General features: G+C 38.9%; 1 protein-coding gene across 15 annotated transcripts in view; it reads left to right on the forward strand.

Moving 5' to 3' along the window:
• The first annotated feature begins 620 nt into the window (after positions 1 to 620).
• Positions 621 to 25,279, forward strand: part of Orct (Organic cation transporter) — a 28,359-nt gene continuing 3,700 nt past the window's right edge. The window contains exons 1-5 of one of the 15 annotated variants that reach the window (XM_031985536.2): positions 19,204 to 19,705; positions 21,677 to 21,854; positions 22,288 to 22,398; positions 22,788 to 23,719; positions 24,171 to 24,890. In XM_031985536.2, the coding sequence (XP_031841396.1) occupies positions 24,748 to 24,890 (143 nt within the window). In that variant the 5' untranslated portion in view covers positions 19,204 to 19,705; positions 21,677 to 21,854; positions 22,288 to 22,398; positions 22,788 to 23,719; positions 24,171 to 24,747. The other 14 variants (XM_031985537.2, XM_031985544.2, XM_031985549.2 and 11 more) reach the window with 14 other exon arrangements.

Below are 25,279 nucleotides of genomic sequence, written 5' to 3' on the forward strand. Positions count from 1 at the left end.
TAATAATAAGAAAACCCAAAGGAATAGATAATTACGACTGACAGAGTAATATGATACGCGATTCTTCCGATGGAGAACAGCTATGAAGTATGACACCAATGACCAGAAGTATAGTTGCTCTTAAAAAAATTAATATGAACTATTATAATAAGGAGACTGGTACTTGCATACTCAACTGTAGCGCCATAAATTAATTAATCTATCCTGGTTATAATAAAAAAACACTAAAATATTAATAAAACCAATAAAATTATATGAATTGCATCTAAATATTCTTTTCAAGGTGTATCAAGGATGAATTACTTCGACAATCGGAAATATCTCGTTTCAAATGTCCAACATTTCACGAGAATCCCCTGTATTCCTAAAAAGCGTAAATACTCGAGTAGTATACCGGTGCAACACTCAGACGGTAGAGTGGTATCTAAAGTAATACCCGCTCTCCCATGTGATTCTGGTGGCCAGTATATTCGTATATTAATGACACCAGTGATGAGTAGTGTGAATTATACAAAATTACAAGTGACCCGTACTTCACGACGTCCTTGATGGTATCTGTTTCGTGCTCACTATACATAGGTGCACACGACCTGGAAATTACAAAGCACCATTTCATTGTCAGTTAAGCGCGTGCGAACGTTCGAACTGGAACACGTAGCGAGCGAAATATACGCGATTCGGACGTATGGAAAAACGCCATCGAGAAGTATGAAAACGGTCATTCCGCGAAGTGAACGAGGTTATACGGTCTTGGTATTCTTTCGATTATACTCAATTCCTTTTTTACACGAATGTAAAAACATATATTATACCCATGGAGAAATAGAGATCAGTCCAATAACCTATGGAAACCAGCCAAAATAATTTCCAAAAAAGTTAATTACCAATGAATATTTTTTTTCAACTTTAGGTGATTTTGTAAAATAAAAATTATGTAAAAATTTAATTTGGTATGTTAGAGGAGATCCGGAGTTTTTGGTTATCGAAACGGAAGTGACAGATGGAGTGTAGAATTGACCGGGTCTTCCACAATCGATAACGTACGGTGTGCAACGTTCGAATATTTGCGTCTTTCCAGATACCGCGTTTTCTGAATTCAAACGGTGTATCGTGTTTTTCAAAGTCGAATAAAACCATAGTTGAACGATGTGATGACGGGAATTTAAGATGTTTTATAGAATGACGTGTTGCTCTGAGCGACACGATCCAATGTAAGTGACAATTGATCGTGACGTGATTATTCGTAATCGATGGCGGTGCGAGCGGATCGACTGAGTTTCATCGTATTAACAACCCGGGTATGTTTTATTATATTCTTTATTTTCAACATTTAAAATTATACAAAAAAGGAAAGAGTTGTGTGCATTTTGTTCAATCCCTCTAATTATAATCAAGAACATAGTAATTACTAGGTGATAAAACAAAATATATATTTTAATATTTATCACTGAGACGTAGAAAACGTGCAGTTGTAAAGGTCACAACTCTGTGAATTTATCGCTTTGAACGCACAGGACTGTGGGTAAAACGGCTTCAAATTTTAACCGTTCTTAAGTCGTTCCTTACTTATCTTTCTTGCACGATTTTAAACGTCTATCTGTTGATACTGCCATTCGTGTTAACTAGGTAGTTAAACTTTGCTTTGCGGTTGCATTATCGCTTCCACATGTTTACTTATCGGCAGAGTTCTCCGGTAGCTTCTATGCGAGTAAAGGCGACGAAAAACGTTTCATATTTAGGGTAACAGAAATCAAAATTATGTATTATAAATGAAAATACAAATATTATTAAAGTTCCTGAAATTTACGGTTCATATTTGGGCGCATATTGTTTATAAATTATTTACTTATTTTAAACGTTCACTGAGAAAGGATAAGAGTTAACCCTTTACGATCCAAAGTGTTCTTGGTTTTCCATTTCAAAGTTTGCATCAATATGATTTAACTCGATTATACTTCAATATGATACTTTCGCAATTTATTTATGTACATATGGGTGGCATTTAAATTGTACTTATACAGGATATTATGATATCATAATTATATATTTACGATATACATATGAATAATTATAGTAAAAATTACTAAAATACTCAATTACGGCATAAAATCGAATGTTGAGTCTGCCTCAACATTAGGCCACAAAGGGTTAACGCATCTACCGTAATACCCATATACATAAGTCTCAACAAGCCATTGTTTGGATAGAGGAATGTTAACGGTACCGTCGCGTTTATGTATTGTACGACGCGTTTGACGGTCCCGTCACAATGTTGTCGCACAACCCGCCACTAGTCCCATTCAGAGCGTGCACTGTTAATGTAAGGCGATTACGCGTTTGTCACTAGTCAATGCCAATCGTTTCAAGTGGAGCCAGCAGTGTTACACGTTCAACTCTTACAGCCAGGAATTACGCCCATGAACCGACGCACTAGGACGCCGCGCTTAACCTGCCAGAAAGAAAGGGGTGAAGAGCACGTGTCCCATGATCGCGACGGCATTCAAACCAACCACGTTCCTTCATTGATACCATATCTCGTATTGATCGTGCCACGGCAATAAAGGGCAAGGGTATCACACGCTAACATTAAATTTCATATCACAAGCATACACCGACGACTGGAAGGGACATACGCATTTTTACATTCCTCATGTTCCTGTGTGGTAGGTACCGTGTACTTTCTCAGCCAATAACATAGGGTTCAGCGGGAAACGAGAACATTAATGCAAACATGGCGTACTTTAATTTTTGAAATTTGATACCTTGAATAGAATTGTGGAAAGAAAGACAAGAATGAAACAATTGGACGAATAATAATAATGTTATATAAGAATATAATATATTGTATATAAGGATAAGAGTTACTCTTATTGATCGTGTTACTCTTATTTCATACTGCATCGTTTGCACGGGAGCAATGGTCTTCATCGTGTTAACTTAATTCGTTTACTTGAAACAACCAACTGTTTAAACTGAAGGCAATCATGCGTTTCTCGCAGTGTCATCAAACGACATTATCCACATGAATCAATAATCAACCGCGTGAACATGAAACATGACAAGAGGTCAAGTGCAACTATACTCAGTGCACAACTTCTAACATGCCAGTAGCTTTTCTATCCTGGTGAATTTTGTTATTGATCGAGCAATCTGAGTTGTTTTTGTTAGTATAATTCTTTTAATAGAAATTCACCACTGATATTTTATTTTTTATAGATTCGTTTTAAATATGAATAGATAATTGTTAATTAGGATTAATACCAAAGTTGTTCAAGTTAAAATGGATTACACGAATATATGCAAAATTGAAAATTTTCGTGGTTAGTCTGTTTCATTGATAACGAAAATATTCAAGGTGAACAAATCGCACGGCCCACCCTATATGACGCATAACATCAAACTACAATAGATGAAATATATCGTTCATATCTATTAAGTAGTCTATGTAACGGTAAAACCGTTCAAGGTTCAAGCATTCAAAAATCGATTTACCATGTACAAATAATTCAAAGCGTGTTCCGCAGTCAAGAACAACTATCAGATCAAGATCAACTCTCCCAAAGGACCATTGAAATGTAATAATTTCTATTTGCAAAAGCAGCTATCTCAATTAAAAATACTTATGCATTGTAAACCACCCAAAAATTGCTTCATCTCATACATATAACCCAAGATACATTTAATGAAAATTTCGTCTAACAACATCAACGAACATCCTAACATTTTTTTTATTAATTAAAATCCTTTGGATGTAGAATCACAAAAGTGTATTTATTTGTTTTCGTTTCCTTATTCTCTGTGCACTTAAATTAAAATTATTACTATGTATATAAATAAAGCGTGTGTGTATGTATAGACGGTATTCCATAAAATTTGTGAATCGCCCAGGCCGCCATCTTCCGATGGCTTTGGAAAACGTTCAGTAGCGCAGGGTCTTCGACCCGTCCCCTCTGCTCACGCGTGTGTTTTTGACGTTTTGCCGTGGATCACGAGCCCCGTACTCCGTCTTCTTGATGACCAGCGAGACCTGCGATCCCATGACAGACATAGGCAAGTATAAAAGCCGTAACGTGGTGTATTAGCTGCGATAAAGGTAATCAGTGATTTTCACCTGTCGCGGTGTAACCATCACCCTTTGCGTTCGACGGGCATTATCGATTAACCGTACAGCCGGCCGGCGGCGACGGCGGGTAGTCGATGCCGGGTCAAGTGGATGGCCTCTGAAGCGTTTTCAACGGACGAATATTTAGTCCGTCGACGGTCGTTCAGCCGGTTTTTGGGGACCGCCGAGTTAACGGTGGTAGGAAGTAACTTTGGGTAGTAATATTGCAGCGATCAGGTAATTATATCATTGATCATTTCTCTGAAATAATCTGGGTCACTGGCACGTGAATGTCTGCTCAGCGAGTCCGGTGGCGCGCATGCGCATGCCGCGCGACGCAAGCGGGAGAATATTTTACGCGGGGGCGTAAATACATTACGAAAACATCCGGCTTTAAACGGAAATTATTTTCATGCGATTACCCGAACGTCGATTGGACGAACAGTTTCGTCACGTACATAATCTCTTAAAAAGGTAAGACGCTTTATCATATCGTATCGTTAATAGTTGTAACGTCAACGAATTAGCATTTTGCGTTTCCTGCTGCGAAATCGTGTTTTTCCGCTTTCCATTCTGTTTTTGTGGACGCCAGCATTGCACAATGGGCAAAGTCGAAGGGGAAGAAGATACTTCTTGGATGCTAATTAGACAGACGAATTCATTTTGTGAGGGACAATTTTTTTTGGGTGTCTCCTCTCGTTATTCATCATCAATGGTTTTAGAGTGTCACGTCTGTTTCCTTAATGGGATGCTAGAACCTTGAGCGTTATTTACTTTGAATGTCGAATGACATTTGTTAGCGGTGTAGAGTTATAAGTAAAATTTTATTATAAGTAAAATTATTTTGTAATGATATGCTAACGAAAGATACCGAAATGGTTCTTTTTTATTGATTTACGTTGAATATGAATTGTTGTTGAAGATAAGCCAGTAGATAACAAAATACCAGCATAGAAATACTATTTCCAGGAACGTTACGCAATCAAAGCTGACTTCTATTCAAATTACTTTTATTCCTGTGCATGTATTCCACCTGGTTCACGAAGGTGGGAAAAACAAGCGCCGGATAATAATAATTCAAGCATTTAGAACGTCAACACCGCGATGGAAAACGAACGATTAATCTTGAGGACTCGTAATTATGCGGGCAAAATGTATTCACGGAAAAAGATTTCCCTTCTCGGAATCGCATGGTCTCGTACAACTTCGAGGAAACCAGCGAAGAAACCAGAATCCTCTTCTCGGAAAAAATATAACAATTGCATTCGCGGCGATTTAAAATAATATTTAAAGTCTCATTGAGTTTCATGGGGTATTGAATTTAGGATACTCATTTTCAGTAGAAAACATAACGATTACTACACCATTTTTACTCTCGCAATAGGACCAGAATGCTGGATGAGAATTTGTTCCGTTATATGTAATAGAAAGTATCACATCCTGCAGGCTTTGTAAAGAGAGGCACGGAATTATTTATAATTATCCATCATTAATAGGAGGAATTCCCTGGCTCCGAGTCAACATTCCAAGAATCTTCATCTTGCACATAATATAAGAGTATTGAGATTCGCAGTCTACAAAATAGGCAATAATAGCAACAGGTGCAATAATATCTTCATTGCATACATTAATTTTGTAAGGAGAAGAAACGTATTGAACTTAAAAACTAATGTAAAATAAAAGAAGAAGAAAGAAGAGTACAAAGATGAAGATGGCAAATTAAAGATTAACACCAGATCTACCTAGCAATCGAATTGATTTTACTCAATTTCCTTGTAGAAATTCTACAAGCACTATTACAGAAATGAAATATAGTAAATGAAAAGTACTATTGAGATTTCGATTGATTTTAGTTTGTGCATTACTAAATCAATTTCATCAGTAACTTCTCAGAAAAGTATTCCTGTTGTCTTTTCAACAGTTGTGAAAAAAGCAATCAGGAATCAGTCATTTCTACCTATTTTATAGTTCTAGTATTAAGGATAGAAGTAGAAAATAAGATGAAATAGAAAGTTCGTGAAACGACGAGAGGATGGGAGTATTGATCCTCCTTTTGTCATAGCTTCTCAGTTGCAAAAACGGCGATCAGCAATTCGAAATGAGTCCGCCGTGTCTGAACGCTTAATCCAAGTGTCTTTCAGTAAGGCCGGTCGACCGGCCCCGAGAGAGTGGCCGAGTGCGCGTCGCTTGTATTTCTGTCCTGAAATTCCGCAGAGGGGGATGTGAATGCCTTCGGCAGCTTTCTTCTTGTCTCCTTCGCGGGTGTAGTTCACGGGAGCGCCCTTGCAAGGACAGCGGCCTTTTAGGGCTTTCAGGCCTTTCGGGGCGAACGCTTTAACAAACCGAATGGATAACGCTGCGTGCAGACTCGCTCGAGGAAGTCTGAAGCTGCGTCTCCATTTTCATCTGCTATCTCGCAACGAAACTAAAGCCCGATATACACTTTCTCTTCGCTTCATAAACGTGGAAAGATTAAATACTCATTTTCTGTGGCATTTCAGTGTCCTTGGAATAATCCGTTGGAACAGGTTGACGAACAGTTCCTTAAAGAACCGCGTATCGCTTTCAAAGGAGATCGGTTTGTACCTTTATCTTTTTTTGCCTAGCTAGAAGAACCTACGGTTCGTACTCTGTTCAAGTTTATTCTCATTGATCATCAACAGTGGAATTATAGCATTAGGTAGATTAAATTAACGACTTCAATACACTGTTTCATTCTTGTCATTCTTTTCCTTTCAAGTGATCCAAAGGAGCCGCAACTTTTGACGAACCCAACGAGCTCAGTGTCCTCATTGTATCTAAATTACTCGTCTCGTAAGCACTTCGTACAGGAAACTACATCTAGCCATTACATTTAGGTACTTAGAACATTCTTATATCTCACAAATCTTACAAGTGAAACAAGCAAGGTTTATTGCCAACCTAGAACGCCTATCCAGCACTGAACAGGGCTACCTAAAAAAATACTTGAGAAAACCAAAGGATACCAAGGTAATCGATAAAGCGCGACATTGGGGAGGGAAGTATTGTGTCTCTACTCTAGAATTTTAGTTAAAAGCACTTGCCCTCCCGTGAACACCTAGCCTCATCCACTTGGACTCGCGATCCCACTCTGGACGCACCCTAACACTGGCAAGTCAAGACAAGTATAGACCTGGAGTCCTCTCTCTCGTCTCTTTCTCTCGTTTCTCTCCCTTTCCCCCTCCGTCGTCATCTCGCTCTCATCTTCCCCCACCGACTCTATTCTTCCTTCCCCTTTCATTTAGTTTCCCCCGGTCCCCGTGTCCCTCGATCCTCTCGGAGAGTCAGCCGCAGCCGCCGCCGCCGCCGCCGCCACGTTCGCCCGCTTTTCTTCTTTTCTTTCGTGGCGTTCTTTCTTTCCCGCTCCTCTGGCTCGCAGGAAACCAGTCGCGATTTTTCACGCGGTGGGAACTAGAAGCCGCTCCCTACTATAAATAGCCTTCGAGTTCGCTCTCGAGCCACGCTCTCGGCCTCCAACGGCGATGGGAGTAGCTAAAAAGGGGGTAGGCCGCGTCCATGGGCGCCGGACGCGGTCACGTTTTCACCGGGAGGATTTTTTTGTTGGCCTGGACGGGATGGGACGGGACGATCCTTCTAATTTCGCGTTCCCAGGATGGACGACGCCTGCCCAGTTTCCTTTCCTTTTTCCGGAACACTGCTGTCCAACTGCTGCCATCTCCGATCCCACGGTGGCAATTTTCACGGGATTCCCAGCAAAACGAAAAAGCGACCGCAGACTCTACCCCTATCGTGAAGTCACGGACAGATCGTGATTTCGCCATTTTTTCGCCGCCTCTCGTACGGTTCTTTTGGCCCAGGATAATGGCGCGGCTTCTTCTCGCCTCTGAATAATTACTAGCCTCGCCACGGAACGCCTAAGTAGCTACATTAGGTTCAGGGATGAGGTTCGTCAGGTGACCCCCCTTTGCGCTTGATTAGAAAGCTCTTGATTGAGACATTGTGGACCTTGGAATTCCGGGATTGGGTTGTGGGATTCTAGCGGATCTAAATGTGAGAAATTATAGAAATTGAACGTGAATTTTGTAGAAGATTTAACAATTAATGTGGTTTTGCAAGTATGTACTTTTACGGAGTTATTGTTTTTAAATATTAATTTCAGAGAGATTCGTTTTATTGAGAATTTTAGAAATTCGAAATTTAATAAAATCTTGGTGAACATTTTATAATGTAACATTTTAAGAATCATTTTCCTTTTTTATCACATTATGTTTAGAATTTCTTTGATCCTTAAATAGGAGGCTAAATAATCACAGATTATTTAATTTGAAGAATTTATTTTGCTTATAAGATAAATCGGTGGACACCGTTAAATCATTCGAAAAAAATTGTTCGCCTCCACCCTCGAATAAAAGTTAATCGGCGCCCATGTAAGTCATGACTTTGTACGCACAACAGAGCAAGGGGGTTGAGAGAGAAGCGGGGAAGGGTGAGAGCGTTGGAATTTTTATGGAAGAAAAAAAGGTCCTGTGTCTGCGACCAATCGAAAGGGCAGTCGTGTAGCGCGAGGATGAGCGCTGAAGAGAACGATAAATGCAGATAATTTGAAAAAAGAATTATAAATTTCTGCGTAGTTTCTCTACGTGCACAATAACTTCATTGTCGACATTTTTTGAATTCAATTTTCTAAACGTATTTAAATCGATCGAAACCTTCTCTTCTGAACCTCTTTAAAGAACAAAGAAAAATATTTATATACTGCGGTTTGCAAGAACTAATTCGAGGCATCCGCTTCGAGTACTAGCTCGATCAGTCCAATGGTTTCGGTGTCATAAGAAAAACTTGTGTCACGTGTTTTTTCGACGGTGTTAACAGCCCGGGAAGCGGATGGAATTAAGAAGGTTAATAGATCTAGAAAGAAAATCAGAAAAAACTGGAAAAATAGGTACAGATATTGTAGGGTAATTATAGGAGGTGGAGTGGGGGAATGAAAGAGGATATAGTGGAGGACTGAAAGAGGATACAGTGAGGAAACTGAAGGAGACGGGGTAGATCGTTGAAGAAGATTAAATAAGGAAATCGTGGAAAATGAAGCGGTAAAATTAAAAGGGGAAGAGAATCCTAGCAAAAGAAACGGAATAAAGGAATCATAAAAGCCGAAGTAGGCTAGTTAATAAATGCGGAATGAAAAATATCTAAACGGTCCGAAACGTGCACCTGTAATCTGGAAACATGGAATCTGCCAATCTAAAACCTGTTCGCGTCGAACGATTAAGATTTTACAAGCTGTCTACTAAAATAAAATACTGTATTATGGAATATCTTAAGAAACGTGGTACTCTTGTCTCTGCCACGGTTAATCGCGCACAGACCACACCCCCCAGGATCTTCTCGACCAATGCCGCCCACGTGAACCGTCACGACTGCCCTTTTGTTCGACGTCCTGTACAAAACATTAAACAGAAGTGTACACCAATGCGTGTTCGATTAGCGACAATTAAGATCCCGATACGTCGTTCGTCAGGCTATTGATCCTCAATCGGCTTAACTAGTAATCGGTTAAACTACCAATTGCCCGGTGTCTTATTGGTTTAATATTCGTTATCGTTTTCTACGACGTTGTCGGCGCTACTATGTTCGCGCTGACCGTTGGGGTCCATTTAGAATTACACAGGAAAATCGTTGTTGAGAGATTTCTTAAAGATATAATGACAGACACTTGGCTCTGATTAATGAATTTATGTCTTACTCTGTGGGTCTTTTAGGCTTGACGTCAAAATCTATTGCTCGAACGTCCACGGTTTCGTAACAGTAATATTGATTATTATTATGATTCTATTGTGTACAGTGATAAACACGTGAACACTTAATTGGTCGCTTGATGACCTGACCGTGACTTTTTGATACTTGACCTCTTAATGGATGACCTATCAAATCTTCGGTTTTTCAATGTCTGATCTATCAAGTTCTTGATTTTTTAATATCCGATATATCAATTTTTGGGTCAATCGATGCTTATTTCATCGATTCCTAATTTTGTTGACCTTCAATATCTGACCTAGCGTAATTTAAATCTTTAGTCTCTATAAATGTCCAACATTTATAATTAATGAGTATCTCACAAAGAAAAATTAAATAATGTTTCCAAAGCGTGGGTCAAATTGGACCCGGGCATCGCTAACCAATAAATCTCGATATTCGAACCCTATCCCGACGGGAGAATTTTTCGCATCGAAACCCCGCGTTCTCCGGCACCACTGGACGCGACCAGTGTCGGCGGCGTGGTCAATTAAGTTGCAACAAGTAGACTCGGCTTGCCGGCGTGAAATTACTTTAGAACGCGGTTGCATAGTCCGCGGATTATTTTTGTATCGCGTTTGCCGCGATTCAACGCTCCGGGATGGCGTTTCAGGAATCTCCTCGGAGACCCTTGGAGACACTTATAGACAAGGAATAGTTGGGGTTCTTAATTAAATATAAGTAGGCTGATCAAGATAGTTGGGATTCGGTTACACACGAGCAAACCTTGGGTCTCCGTGGACTGTGACCCAGCTACTGTAATACTTACGTTTATCATCAGCTATTCTTTCCACAAGTTTCACAAAGTACTAATACATATTTCATTCATTTGTATATTATTAAAAGAACAGTTTGACATTTCAACTACATCTTAACTAAGTCTCAATTAGATCTCATTAAATCTCAACAAAATATTCAAAACGCCAACAAAATTTCCACAATGAATTCCACAGTAAAAGAAATACAAACTACAAATTCTGTCACGAAACCAACCAAAAATTCTATGGAAAACCACAAACGTTTCACCACAAAAATCACAAAAATTACAAAATCTTCGCATTCTCTATCCTCAAGCTCATGTGTATCGATCAAACTTCCAAAGGATGTCCTCGCGAGCCTCCTCTCTCAGAGCAAGAAACAACGAGAACCGAGAGAGGGATGAAACGAGGAGAAAAGGAAAGGAAGGAAAAAAGGTACATAAAGAAAGAAAGAAACGCAAACGCGAAGTATCGCGAGGATCGCGGTAGGAACGATAAAGTTACGATTTGCGGGGCAATCAATGCGTGGAAACCGGTCGGCGCCGCGGGATTCATGATTTTCGAATCAATTTGCGCTCGCCGAGGAAATGCACCTGTATGCGCATGCCGGCGTCTCCCTTTCACGTCTTACCGGCTGCCTTCGGCTTACGTGAACGTTGCGCAGACTTGTATGTGTGCGCGCGCGAGCGCTCGCTATTTATAGATAAGCGTAAAGCTGATTATTTCTTTCACGGATACCCCGACTGGCCCGACTATGCCGACTTCCACTCTAGACGCTTATAATGGGAGAACCGTAAACCGTGCGAGAGCAACAGAGAGAAAGAGTGAGAGAGGGAGAGAGAGGGAGAGAGAGAGTATGAGGGACAGAATAGGTGGTAATTGTTGGAGGAGACAGGCTGGGGGTTGGAATACGCGAAGAATCTTCGTCGTTTTGAACCACTGTTTTGTCTGTTAACCCTTTAAGAAAGAATTTTTGGGGGAATTATTTTGAAAAGGAGAAACATGTGATGGTTGCCTTTATAAAATGTTTTTTTCTTTGTTGTTCGATATTATTGAATTTTATAATGTTTATGCAAAAGTATTGATTATATAGTATTGTATTTTAATATAATATGTAATCATATAGTTAATTTACATTAATTATTAGTAATGATAAACTCACTCAAGGGGCAACTTGTTAACTTCGCCGAATAAGATTGTTCACGGATAGGGTGACCAGATGTTCTGATTTTTTGGCAATAGTTTCTATTTCTAGTTCGACGCCCCAATGACCCCAAGATGTATTTTTGGGTCTATTGTGGCGTTCTCGTTTTCAAATATTTATTCATATATTCAGTCAAATTTTTAACTGCATGTCGTTGCTTTATGGTATCGTTACGATTGAGAACTAGTTTGATAAGGGGAATGCAAATAACACACACGCGTCGCTTCTTCGTAACGTGATACCGCGAAGTAGTCGGAGAACGCGTTTCTTGATACAGGGATCGCCTTATCAGATCTAATCTAAACAATTGTCGGATTAAATGAATCATCGTGAGTCGAGGTATACGGTGTATGATTTAGCGAGGGCTGAATGATTCTATGAAGAATTAACTGGGGTAGTAGGGAATTGAAAATTGAAGAAAAAGTAGAAGAAAGTTGTGAAAAGTATTTTTTTAAATAAAAAAATAAATCTAGGCATATTGGACCTTAACTTTTAACAAACACGTACTTCAAAGTATCTTCGAAACATAAAGATCTTTTGCCTGACCCTCATTAACCCTTTGAATTTCAAATACTTCTTCATTTATACATTGATTTTCTTCCACATTTCCTTAAAGTATTTTATTTAAAACTCACTGATCAAAATCAACACAAACAGTTTTTTCTATCAATCGCATTTAAACTAACACTTCAAAGATACCAAGTATTCCTCAAAACTTACGAATACCCGCGAATAATTATAACTCACGCTTGAGACAAAGGAGTGCAAAGGGTTAATTCATTCAGGGGAGATTCCAGTGTGTCCCCAAAATGGAAATCGTTGCCCAGGACGTATCCCGATGATCTCGAAAAACGAGATCATCGAAGATCACAGTTAAAATCAGAATATTCCAAGGCCTCCGCTTCATTCCCGAAGAATTGGGGCAACTATCGGAGCATCCGATTATAGTCGCATAATATGCAATTACCTGTTTCTTTTAAATATCGACTCTTCTTCGACGTCGTCGATCGACGAAAAGTGGGAAGCGGAGAGGGAAGGAAAGTATTATAGTTCTTAATACGGTGGGGACATGGTATACCAGCGCCGTTTCATTTTGTGCCCGTTAATGTTTTTCCTCGAACGAACCTGTTGGAAATTACATCTCTTCGACCTCCTTTGTACTCGTCCTTCAAAGACGAAGAGAAAGAACGTCGGGTCGACGCAGGGGAACGCTGCGAGTGGAAGGGGTTGGGGAACGAAGGAGGGTACCTTAGATGAGCCGAGAATTGTAATTTACAAGATCTCCTCGTCCTCCTTGTTTTTCCACGCATGAATAATTTACGGTCTCTTCCACTTTCGCGATCGATTTATTTGTTTTCCTCGCGGGATCGCGTGTCCCTATCGATCGAGGATCGAATCGGGTTCGTCACAATCGATTCCATGGGTCTAATTGCCCGGGGAACCACGGGTCTGCCTCCCTCGCTGTGCCCTGTTCTGAGCTACCAACGAAATGGGCGATCGATCGAGAAAAACAGTTCCTTGAATTTCTTGTTGGAATCTGAGATTTTACAATTTTTCTGGGTTTCTTCGTTGATGGTTTTGAATGTTATTCGGGAGATGTTTGTTAAGCGTTGTTGGTAATTAGAAAACTAGATGAGGTAGAAATATTTTTAGTGATTTCTTATGTGATGGAATTGTAAATTTATGTTCACAAATGAGAGTGAGTCGATGTTTTGTTGTAAGAGGTCAGATGAAATGTTGCACCTTTAAATTTCTAGTAAACGCATAAGGAAACAGTTTAACCCCTTTTAACCCAGCGTAATATTATAGTTTACACTATCTTACTATTTCAATAGTTGACGAAATATTAAAACTGTGGCGGGCAACTATAAATAGACCTTTGCTTTGAACTTATTTTTATCACAAAAGTATTAGGTACCGGAAAAAGTTCTCTTGTTAGTAATGAATTAAGGTCCAATTTTCATTAGTATTTCACTAGTTTAATGAATACAATTGATATTAGCAGCAAGTTATGTGTGTGCCGTATAAAATAAAATGAAATTATTTTACAAAACTGTTTCCTGTGTTTAAATTGTGATTTAAGAACTCGTACGAACTTTTACTGGTACCTAATAGTATACTACCACTATTTTATTCGAAATAATGTCGTTACCGATAGTGCATTGAATGGCGGTTCATTGTTTTCAGATAACTGAACGTAATTCTTTATAGAAATCAAATCCTAAGAATTTAATAATTAGTTTTTACGCATCATCAAATTACATTTTGGTTAACCGTGTCTCACGCGTTCACGGTCCGCAGAAAAGCAAGCGCGAACGATGATTCTGATCGCGTTGTGGGCCCCAGGCTACTCGTAAATATTCGCGGGGCCCCGTAGATCGTTCTCGAAGGAAGGTGGAAGGGTCCAGGGCCCGGGGCCACATTCTCCGGCGGTCCTAAACCTCCCGAAACAGCCTTAAGACCCAGTTAGAGCACGCGACAAGCGGACGTGGCTTGGTATGCTGCGGGTCCGCGACCTGCCATTATTTATTCTGTCATTGTAGCGCATGCCATGCGCGAATTAATCCTTGAAAAAAGAGCAGTACAACGTTGGAATGATTAAAAGTATCCTTTTAACTCTTTTTTTTCTCGCCATCGCATTGGAGATTTTGTATTTTTCTTTTGCAAAAGGGACATGTTGTTATTATTGTTTTTGTCATTTTATTTATAAAATTTTTTTGTTAAATATGTTACATTTTGTTTAATTTTTTTAATATTTTCGAGTTTTACTAATTTTGATTGAAATTTGCGATTGAGATCTAGAAGGTGGTTAAACAATAACAGCAACTCCTTATACCCTTCACAGTGGAAGGGTCGAAACCTTGGAATATATGTAACGTTGTCAGGTACAATGGCTATACAATTATTACATATTATTTATTTTTTTATGCTCAATTTGTCGTTCCTGTTTTCCATTGTTTTCTTTTCTGTTTGTTTACCATGTATTGCCGAGTCTTATTGGGTTTTAGTAACGATAACAGCGTTGTCTTTGCAGCACAAAACAGAAGGAAATACTTGGAATTCAAAATGAAGATTTGGAGGGGCAGCGGTTCTCAACTTATTTTGATCCTTGAACCCTTTATATCTTGACACAAAAATGTTATCTTTCCCGATGGCATATCAATGATTGTCGCTTTGGTGCCCCTTTCTGCGTCAATTTACTAGGACCCTCGGGTCCCTCTCAAACGGAGAATGTCTGCCTCACCAAAATAAGAATAAGGTAAACATCTAACATGACAGACGCAAAAAGCGTAGAGGGGAAAAAACGTAAATCAATTAGCAAACGTATAAGTTAAAAGAAATACCGCGAGATAAACGCGCGCAACGGTGAAGATCATCGGGTAAGTACTGTCATTAAACCTAACCAAGGTTTAAGGCTGTATCCCAGTGAGTTTTTAACCGTTATAAAAGTCGGTAAGCTTTACGATCGCAAAATGAATTCACGCTCGTCTAGATACAGTACATTAAAGACAGTGTTGTTACGCCGGTCATCTGATAAACTGGCCCTGCATCATCAACGTTGTCTTCGTCGTCATCATCATCATCATCATTATTGTCATTCTCATCCACATCATCGCTACCGTCATCTTCATTATCATCAATATCACCTCTACTGCCATCTTCATTATCATCATCATCATCAACATCAATATCATTACCACTGTCATCATCATTATCATCATCATCGCTCTCTTCTTCTCCGATCCTCCTGCCCTTTCGGCGTCGCCACCATGACCGATCGTCGTCATTAGACTCCGTTATTATTAGATCCGTTAGAATAATCCGTTGAAACGGACCTCATCAACGCACACAACTAATCGCTCCTGTAATTTCCTCGGCGATCCTTCGAAGACGGGATTATTGCTGGCGCCTGGCGCATTTGCCAGCCGATGGGATTCCACAGGACTTTTTCCGTGCAAGGAAACAGCGATACTATATTTAGTGCCGTGTATGCGAAGAGCGGCCTGTCGGCACGCCTGTTTCCATCGGTGAATGAAGAGACCATTAACCCGTCTGATAGCGGAGCCGGGCCAATTGTAATTAAGCCCGCAGTTTTTACCATTTCGATCAACGTGCCGATGTTCAATCCTTGACTCATTTCTAAGCTCGTTTAGAAAGATTTCCGAAACCCTGTTGAAAATTAATTTTTTTCACTGCAGCTGATCAGGCTTAATGCTAGGTTTATGGACATTTACTGTACAGTTTATTCTAGTCTTAGTGAGATTGTTGTTGGTTCATTTAGACTTTGGAAATTAGAGGTTCAAAGGTACACAATTAAAATACACATTTGTGTTATTGCCTCAATAAAAATGAACAGAAGCATTCCGTAAACCTAGTGTTAAAGTAATCAGTTGCCCACCCCTTTCCGATCATTCCAGGTTTTGTCCTTGACGATAGTTCTATCAATTATCTTTTTTTGTCGGAAAAGACTTTTCATAGATTAAATTGCAGATTCAGCGAATTTCAATTTACATAGATTATTTTATCAAAGCTTTAACAAGGTAGAAACTCTTCCGTTTATTAGATGTCCTGCTTAAACAAATAAGTCACAGCTCAGACAAAAGTCTATCTAAAGATAAAGTAGCAAAAAACAAAACAGAATGAAAACTGGTAACAATATCTTCGTAATACACATTACATCCATTAACAAACAATAATAGTAAAATGATCTTAAGAAACTTACGTAAAAGAAAAGAAACATTTGAAAACTCGAAAACCGTGATAAACGAAGACTTAATAAAGTAAGCAAAAACGTAGAAGAAAACACGACGCAAAAAGAAATGAGATGAAGGTGAGCGCGAACGAGGTTCAATGGGCGGTCGTCAAGCCGAACTCGTCGTATTATAATAACTATAACAATATCGAATAGATGTGGAACGCGCAAACAGGAGGAAAAGGTAGCCAAGCATCGCGTTGCGTTGTGGAAGATGGTGGTTAGCGAGTTTGCCGCGCGATAAACGGCTAATTCAACCCCGCGGTCGGCCAGGTGAATCCCGGCGCCACGCCATGTCTGAACCTCCTCGGTTCGATCCGTCAGGGAGCAACAGGTTTGCCCGGACACCCGAAGGGAAGAAACGGCGGGAGACAGCGAGGAACAGTAAGAAATCTTTGGCCACGACCGTGCCCGGCCGGTATTCGAGGCACCCGTTTAGGATGACCGTGGGTTAGCTGGGGGTAGGAGGACTCAGTGGTGGGAGCCGCGCTGATGCTGATGACCGTGACGGAAAACCAGGGGCCAACGACTTCAGCCGCGACCCGGGAACATTTAGAAAAGCGTGCCGGCATGTTTATCGTAACTACAACACGTGGTGCGGCCATGGAAAATGGACCAGAATACTTGGCATTCGTAATAGACGATCATAGAGTACCCACAATAGTCCGACTGATAGATCACAGATAATTGGCCTTAACTTCTTCAAGGATACCGCTTATGCTTTCATTTTTGAAGTTTGACAACCATGTATATGGATACTTTCATTCTTTTCTTTGTTTAATCTTTTGCCATATTGTTTTCTTCGCGTCTAAGTTGAACCAATTGTACTATGAATAATTTGCGACAAATGTTAAGAAACGTCTCATTTATTGTAAGTATATATTAACTCCTTGCTTTATGATTTCTTTCAGAACTGTACTTGAGAAAAGTACGTTAACAATTTATTAGAAAGGGAAAAGAGTTTAGTACTTATTTTATTCGTTATATGTACTGCAGACGTTAACGATTGATAATAGAAAAGAAATGTTTAACTTATATTTAAGGAAAGTAAATAACATTTTGATTTGGAAAATTTAGTTTAAAATTTTCATCGCGTGTTTGGCACAATATCACATGGCAAAGGGTTAACATTGAAGGTGAAATATTGAAAATAGCAAAACAGTCTTTCACATAGTACAGATATATGTGTTATAAAAAAACATTGATTTTTAATCAATTAATCTAGAAATTTTCGCACGAGTCTCACTCGTCATTATAGGGCAAGGGGTTAATGTGTTTTTTGGTAATTGTTTTTTTATTTCTTAATCTTCCTTTTTTAAATTTTGTATCTATATATACGCGTGCGAAGCATGACTAAGGAGAAACGAAATCGTCTCGGTCTGTTCCAAGAAATTCGTCCTTGAAGAGGTTAAGGACTGATAGCGGGCAGGAGGAGAACTAATGAAGGTATAATAATAAGTAAATGACTTTATGGTATAGTAAAGCATATTTATAATACTCGTTCGCGGTGATTGTAATCAGCGAAATCTATTACAGGATGTGGGCGATTGAGAGTTCATCGTCTTCGCATGTTTCATGAAAAATGGTGGATTGGGATTAATTTAACCCTTGGCATGCTAAGGTGAGGTCATTCAAGGATCTCGATGTATATTTAGGTGTACACGGAAATCTAAAATTGGCTGAAATTATATTTGTGTGAAAAGAGTATTGCTTTCGCGAGTGAGTTTCCTCCTGTATTAAAGATCAAACGAATTACTTCTTGATCAGGACGAAGAACATGGTCATCAACTAAAATTGTCTTATCTCGCAATGATAGATATGTTAAAAACATTCAATATTCAAAAAGATTTAAAAAATAAATAGTTTCACTCGAATACTATAACGAATAAATAAAGAAACCAAAAGAGGATCTATTTTTACAATTTTTATAAGGATTGCATATTAATAGTAGATTTACGGAACGCGTCAATTTGACGCATATTGAATTTTATAAACATTACTTAGTAAATGCTTAACTCGATTTTGATGGATGGAATTATATATATATTCAATTTGTCTATTTTTAACTGTATAGTTTTCACACTCAAGATTTGACACTCAAGATTTTGTACGTATATTGCGTAAAGCAAATTAAATAACTTTCACGCGTGTCTCTATCCGAAATCTTAACGCATAATATAAGGTTGCGGTAGTTGACACGATATTTTTCTTAAATTTTATTCACATTTTATAACAAACGATTTGTTGCATTTAATAAAATATTGTAACTATGAAACTTGCTATTGAAACAAACGCTAGTCGCGAACGTGTTAAGTTAATCAGCGATCGATCGAATCAATTCCAATTGTACACGTATAAAACCACTACTATACAATGTCTTCCAGCAACGTCCACCGATTAATCGAATTCAAACATTTCCAACGAAACCGGTATCGCTGAAAGCCCACTGGCTCCTGGACAAATGACCGCCGAGTGGCGGACGCCTGTTAACATGGACGAAGAATACAAGGGGAAAACAAGCGAGGGGTGGGAAAGGAGCGGAGGCTGGGGTTTGGCGATGGTGGTGGCGGCTATGGAGCGGCGCCACCGCCACCGCGCCGGTCACATATACTTTCTGGTGCCGTGTAACGCCGGGCGCACAGCGAGTACATCGTGTGCCGACAGTCGTGCTCGGTCCTTCCTCTCGCGCGGGTCCTATAACACACGCTCTTTTCCTCTCTCTCTCTTTCTTTCTCTCTCTGTTTTTCTGCGGTGTACCATACGAACATATCCAGTGAGTATCGTTAACAAGTGGTGACAACCCGGCCGAAAGGGGAAAACCGACGGTCTTCCAGGGAGAGACTCTTTCCTAACCGGGAGCATCCCCTGGTATTCTAGCTTGGCGTCGCGTCCAACAACGTTTTCAACCCTTCGTCGTTACCGTCGTTAACGATTCGCTGATTTGTTTACCGCCTCAAGTGGCCGGCACGTGACACGTTCACGGGTCCAGTGACTCCGATAGCTCCCAGCCCTACGGCCTTCCCCTACCCTGGTAAAGTTTGATATCTCTCGCACTGGTGACCTTGAGACGGACCTTGACCATCGGCGAGACCACTTTTGGAAGATTGAGGGTGAGAGTTGCGCTGCCTGACGGGTATGCTGGGATTAGTATGTCTGTTTTTGGTACTAGAAGTATTTTATTTGGTCTCCTGTTTCGCTTTTGGGTAACGAGTACGAGTTTTTGAAAATGATTTCAATCTTTGCTGACTTGTATGTTGTTTTTATTTTTTCAATTTTAGATCTTCGTGTGCGAGAGAAATTGAGTGCTTGTCTTGTGAGAGTTTTGAACGGATCTTGATGAGGAGATCGAGGTGTTTAAAGTTTGGGTTTTTTATTGAATCTGGTTTCGAATGTTGAGAGTTGGAAGTTGTTGAATGTATGTTTGGTTTTAGTGTGAGTGTGTGGTTTGATTGAAGTAGGTGTTGGTTTACTTGTGAATGAGAAAGAATTGTAGAGCTTGCATGAGCGTTGATCAAATTGCGTTGTTTTAGTGTAGAGGTCTTTGATACTTCTCACTTGTTCTATATAATCAATGCTCTTAACAATGATTTTCCTATTATAATTTTATTCTAAAGAAATACACTTTTGCGAGTATATCTTTCTCTCCACAAAGTATAACCATAAACACTAATCATTCATTAATCTACACACTCTCACAACACAACAAAAGAATATAAAATATAATAACAAATAATAATTCACTGTCTTATTTTACAGTAAAACAACTAAATTACACTTCGTCTAAAGACAAAACGTTCTATAATCAGAATTATAATAATAATTACACCACTAATATAAAAAAATAACACAATTTAAAATCAAAATCAAAAAATACCGAAAATCTCAAATAACACACTAAACTTAATGTTTTAATTTTATGTTTTAGTTGTTGAAATTTTACAATTACGAATTATTTAATAAAATAACAAACAGAAACGCGTCAATGATAAGTTCAACGAATAATCGACACAGTTACACTAAACTAGAATAAAAGCAGCGTGCATATATCCTCCGATGATTCTTACCGGCCGGTCCATATGCTGACCACATGTAAGCGGCAAGAATCATCGCCTCGCGTTCACTGTTGATACGTGCCGTTGGCAGCCTTGCGTTACACGACCGTTGCGGCAAGAATCACTTGGCCGTGTACATTGATTATCTTTCAGGCCTCTTCGGAGAGTCTCGATTGCCCGCGGCGATACTGTAGGGCCGCTGCTTGTACACGTTTACCAATCGTGCACCCGTAAATTGTCACGTTGAACGAACCAGGATGATTTACAACGCTAACCGGGAGAGAGAGCGCGTTGTCTGTTATACGGACTTCACACGATCGCGGTTTATTTATTGCATTACACCGGGGACCGAACCGTGCAATAACACATGGCATTTACGAGTATTTACAACAGCGTTGGCCAAGCTTAAGCTCCGTCGGATCTTCCCCCTCTTCACAGCCGCTTGTACCACGACACTCTGTATCAATTACATGCAACACGCAGATTATTCGTGCCGTTTTCATCGCACTGTTACATGGGTCGCGCGGCAACGATCATTCAAGCGACTCGCGAAGTGCATAGGGCGGACCCAATGCGAAGCTGCGGTGGGCGCGTTATTGTGCTTATACGCGGTGTCTCAGGATTCCTCGATCAATAGCGAATGAATATACTCTGCATTTGGGAAAAATAGAAATATAACGGCTGTTACTGAAGTGGAATTGAGTTTTAATAGTTCCATCGATAGATGTGTTATTGGCTTATTTGTGAAATTTGTCTTGTTGCAATGCTTTAGCATTAGCTGTCAATGCTAAAGAGTAATACAAAATTGATGTTACATTATGTGAAAGTCTTGTGTGAAGATTTCTGGGGGGTGGACAATTGTTTCATTTCACGTAATACTTACTATTGAGCAATATTACAAAAAGAATATTTCAATAAGATGAAACAATTACTATTGAACAACGTTTCATTTTATTGAAAGATTTTTTTCTTGTGCCGTATTTATCAAAATTTGTACTGTTTATTAAGTTGGATAACATTGTCGTGAAGGTTCGATAGAAAGGACTCGGAGCCAAGTTCGGGAATTCCAGCGGCCATGGATTATTGAAATGTCTACCCGAGGTGAAACGAATTTCGTAAAATGTCCGTGGAATTACGAGACACGGGTTATTGACACAAGACTGCGGCGGCCTTGAATCATTTGAAGAAAGCTTGTTAACTAATTTCGGTAATGTACAGGGTGGCGCATGACACGATCACACGGAGGAGAGATTATAGTTCTCGGAATATGCTTGCTTTTTTTCGTCATCGATAAATCTTAAAATAATTTTGGCAGTATCATTCGTATGTTAAGGGTAGTTCTGTATCCTTTAATTACAAGTGTTTTCATTTACCTGGTACTGATTATAATTGAATTAATTATTCAGCTACAAGTTGAAGAATCAACGCATCTTGTCGATTAGATTATAACGTTAATTAAGAATATTAAAATTTGAAGACCTAATTAACTTTTTACGAACGAGACTGTCTTAAACTTCTAATATTTCTTTTTATAAAAAACTAATTTAGTTTTCGATATAATATCGATGTCTTAAATACTAAAAGAAAATCAAAAGATAGTTGAACAATTAAATTCTTCATTTGCAAATTTTCGATTTTAGATATCGTAACTCGAACTGGCCATTACGACGACATTTGACGATAAAGAGTTAATGCTGCAGTGAGGAAAATTGTACAAAAAATGGCTTTACGACGAATGGAATCGGAGAATGGTTAGATCGTCTCTGTTCCTTGCTCGATTCCGTGAAACCGCGAGTACTTTCTTCAGGAAACGTGTGGACAAAATTGTGTAACACCGGCAAAGCGTTTAGACACCATGCTGTTTGACTTATCTTGTCTTATACGTAATTTATTTAACGCTTTTTCGGAATTTTTATTTTGCAAATATTTAAATTATGAAGACGTGAGAGATTGCAATATAAATTTGTGTATTTACACAAATATAAGAATAAAATGTCAACAAATGTATTTTCTAATTTTTGTAAAAAATTAGAAGTAATTTACTATACCGATATGCTCCGGTATATGCTACCGGTAATTCTAGTATTAATCCTTTATCAATGGATGACTACTTTAAGTCATGATAGTTGTTCCGTTGCAGGTTCCAATAAATGACTATACAAGAACATTTATATACAACTTTGTCTCCAGTTAATAGTTAAATTAAAGAAGAAAAGCAGAAGCTTCACAGAGCAAGACTGCAACGAGCGCTCTTAATGAACCAATTACAGCTTTATGAAAATATCCTTTCAAACAACTTGCTTAGACCTATCCAATTTATCTTCGTTAACATTTATCTCTATATCTTAGTCCTTGATCAAAAAGTTAGTGCTATAATTAATGCTATCTTGGTAAAAATCAACAATGAATATCATTTGATTACCTAATACTTCCATCAAGTCGTTTTCTCGTATTAATTTTCTACAATTTTATTTCTTTGCTCAATTCTCGGTCTTAACACTACGATGAAGAATTCATTATTAAATTACTTTTTAGACTTTCAATTTTACAATTACCATGAAAAATGTTAAGAACAATGGCTGGTCCTAATTTTTTGATCAGGGACTGTAAAAGTAAAATTGTATAATAATCTCTTTTGTCACGTAACGCTAACATCGTGTGTTTACAAGCTGTTTTATTGAAATGTAACTTGTATATTATTTCTAGGAAAATCCGCAACGTATCAGTCACATTGAATCTCCATAACGCGTTAATACACTTTTCCCCGTTCTGTTTATTGAAACTCGAGCGGAGAACGTTACTCTTCCATATACGACGCGGCTCGGTTTCTTTGGAACCGGTAAAAGTGACCGTGTGTGCGCCAAGTTCATTTGCATTATTAATGATTCGATAACACATACGTCGTTTTGCAATACTCGTCGTGCGCCGGTGCGTAATACACCAGGTATCTCCATTCAATAGGAATGTCCACTGTTTGCGATGATCCACGACGCGGGAGCAAAGCGATCCTTCCTTGTTGGTGATCCTCATATCCACCTCGATCAAGAACTGATATAAACACATATTTTATCTGTACATTTTTATATTATTTATCATCAACTTTTACTATGCTCGATACGTTTAATTTGATGTTTTCACTGTACCATTAGATTTATTCTTCCTTTAACGTAATTATAGTATATCGTTAAGGCTAGAATTATTAGCTGAGTCAAAGTGGCCCATTTCAGGTCTTTTCTTTTACAGTTATTGAAAGAATATAGGTGGTCATCTGAGAAATTATGAAATATATTTAGGTAAACTCAGATTGGGATATAGACAAATTGAAATGTCAATGAATGTGTTTTTATTACTTGCATTAGAAGATATGAAACAGTCAATTTTAGTGATCGGTAGTTCCAGTATTAAAGTACCATTGAACGAAGTTAATTCATAATTTTTCCTTCATCTAATCTGGAATGAAATTTTTTCTTGATCTATCTCCTATAGAGGATGTCCTATATATTCTGAAATTTTTCAATTCCAGGCTGAAAGCGTGAAACCTATCGACGCCAGAATCCGAGCCAGTGGAACTGATCATCGCACCTAAGACCTGAAATCAGCTCAAAGAACTCCTCGACGATCCCATCTTCCAAAGGAACAGCATCCCCGAATCTTGAATGAATTGATCCGAAACAACTGCACCTGTTGGACGCACAACATCGAAAAACAGCCCTGAAAAGAAACAATCATCATTTCGTCAAACATGACATAGACTGAAGTATCTTGTCCAAGCGTGTTCACCCAGAAAGTAACTCGTTGAAGGATACGAATCCGATAATCGAAGAAGTTTGTAAAGAAATAAGGCATAGGAAAGATTCATCTGTTAAAGGAAAATATTTTTTGACGAAAGAAGCTAGAGAATTTCTTGCATTGCTGGAACACAATTGTTCGTTTGTAAAGGACAGGATAGGTTCAAGGAGCAGCACGCAGCGAAAAGTTCTCATCACCGTCGAAACGGATTCGAGGAGAGTCAAGTGTCGCTTTAGCAGCGTATTCCAGAGCAAGTGGACCACGGGGACCAGAAGACGCAAACGTAGAAGGATCCGAGGCATCAAGGAAAAATGGCGTACGACGACGTTATTCTGCGGATGGGCGAGTTTGGCCGGTACCAGCGCAGAATCTACCTTCTGCTCTGCCTTCCGGCGATATCGTGCGCGTTCCACAAGATCGCTGGCGTCTTCCTTGGCGCGAAGATGAACACTAGGTACAGCATTGTACACAATTGAAGAAAAAAATATTTTATTTGAACTTATTATTTGAGTTTACTAGACATGAAAAGGGATTGAAATGTAGTATGATAGGCAGGGTATACAGTATAGCTTGAGGACTGCTGGAGAAATTAGTTTTAAAAGTGGAGCAAATGATATTTAATCCCTTATGTGTAGGAATATCGTATGTATAAGCATAGAGATTGCTGCATTTGGGGGGTTGTATATCATTGTTATTATTTTTGAATCAGTAATTAGTAAGTAGTCTAATGAAAAAAAAATTTCGAGATTAGTTCGTTGGAAAAATGTATTTTGAAAATTGGAAAGCTGTAAGATCTTCGTCTCTTAAGTAATCTTAATATCCTTTTTATTGTACTGCAAAATG

Source organism: Nomia melanderi, chromosome 5, assembly GCF_051020985.1.
Source record: "Nomia melanderi isolate GNS246 chromosome 5, iyNomMela1, whole genome shotgun sequence".
Classification (NCBI taxonomy): Eukaryota; Metazoa; Arthropoda; class Insecta; order Hymenoptera; family Halictidae; genus Nomia; species Nomia melanderi.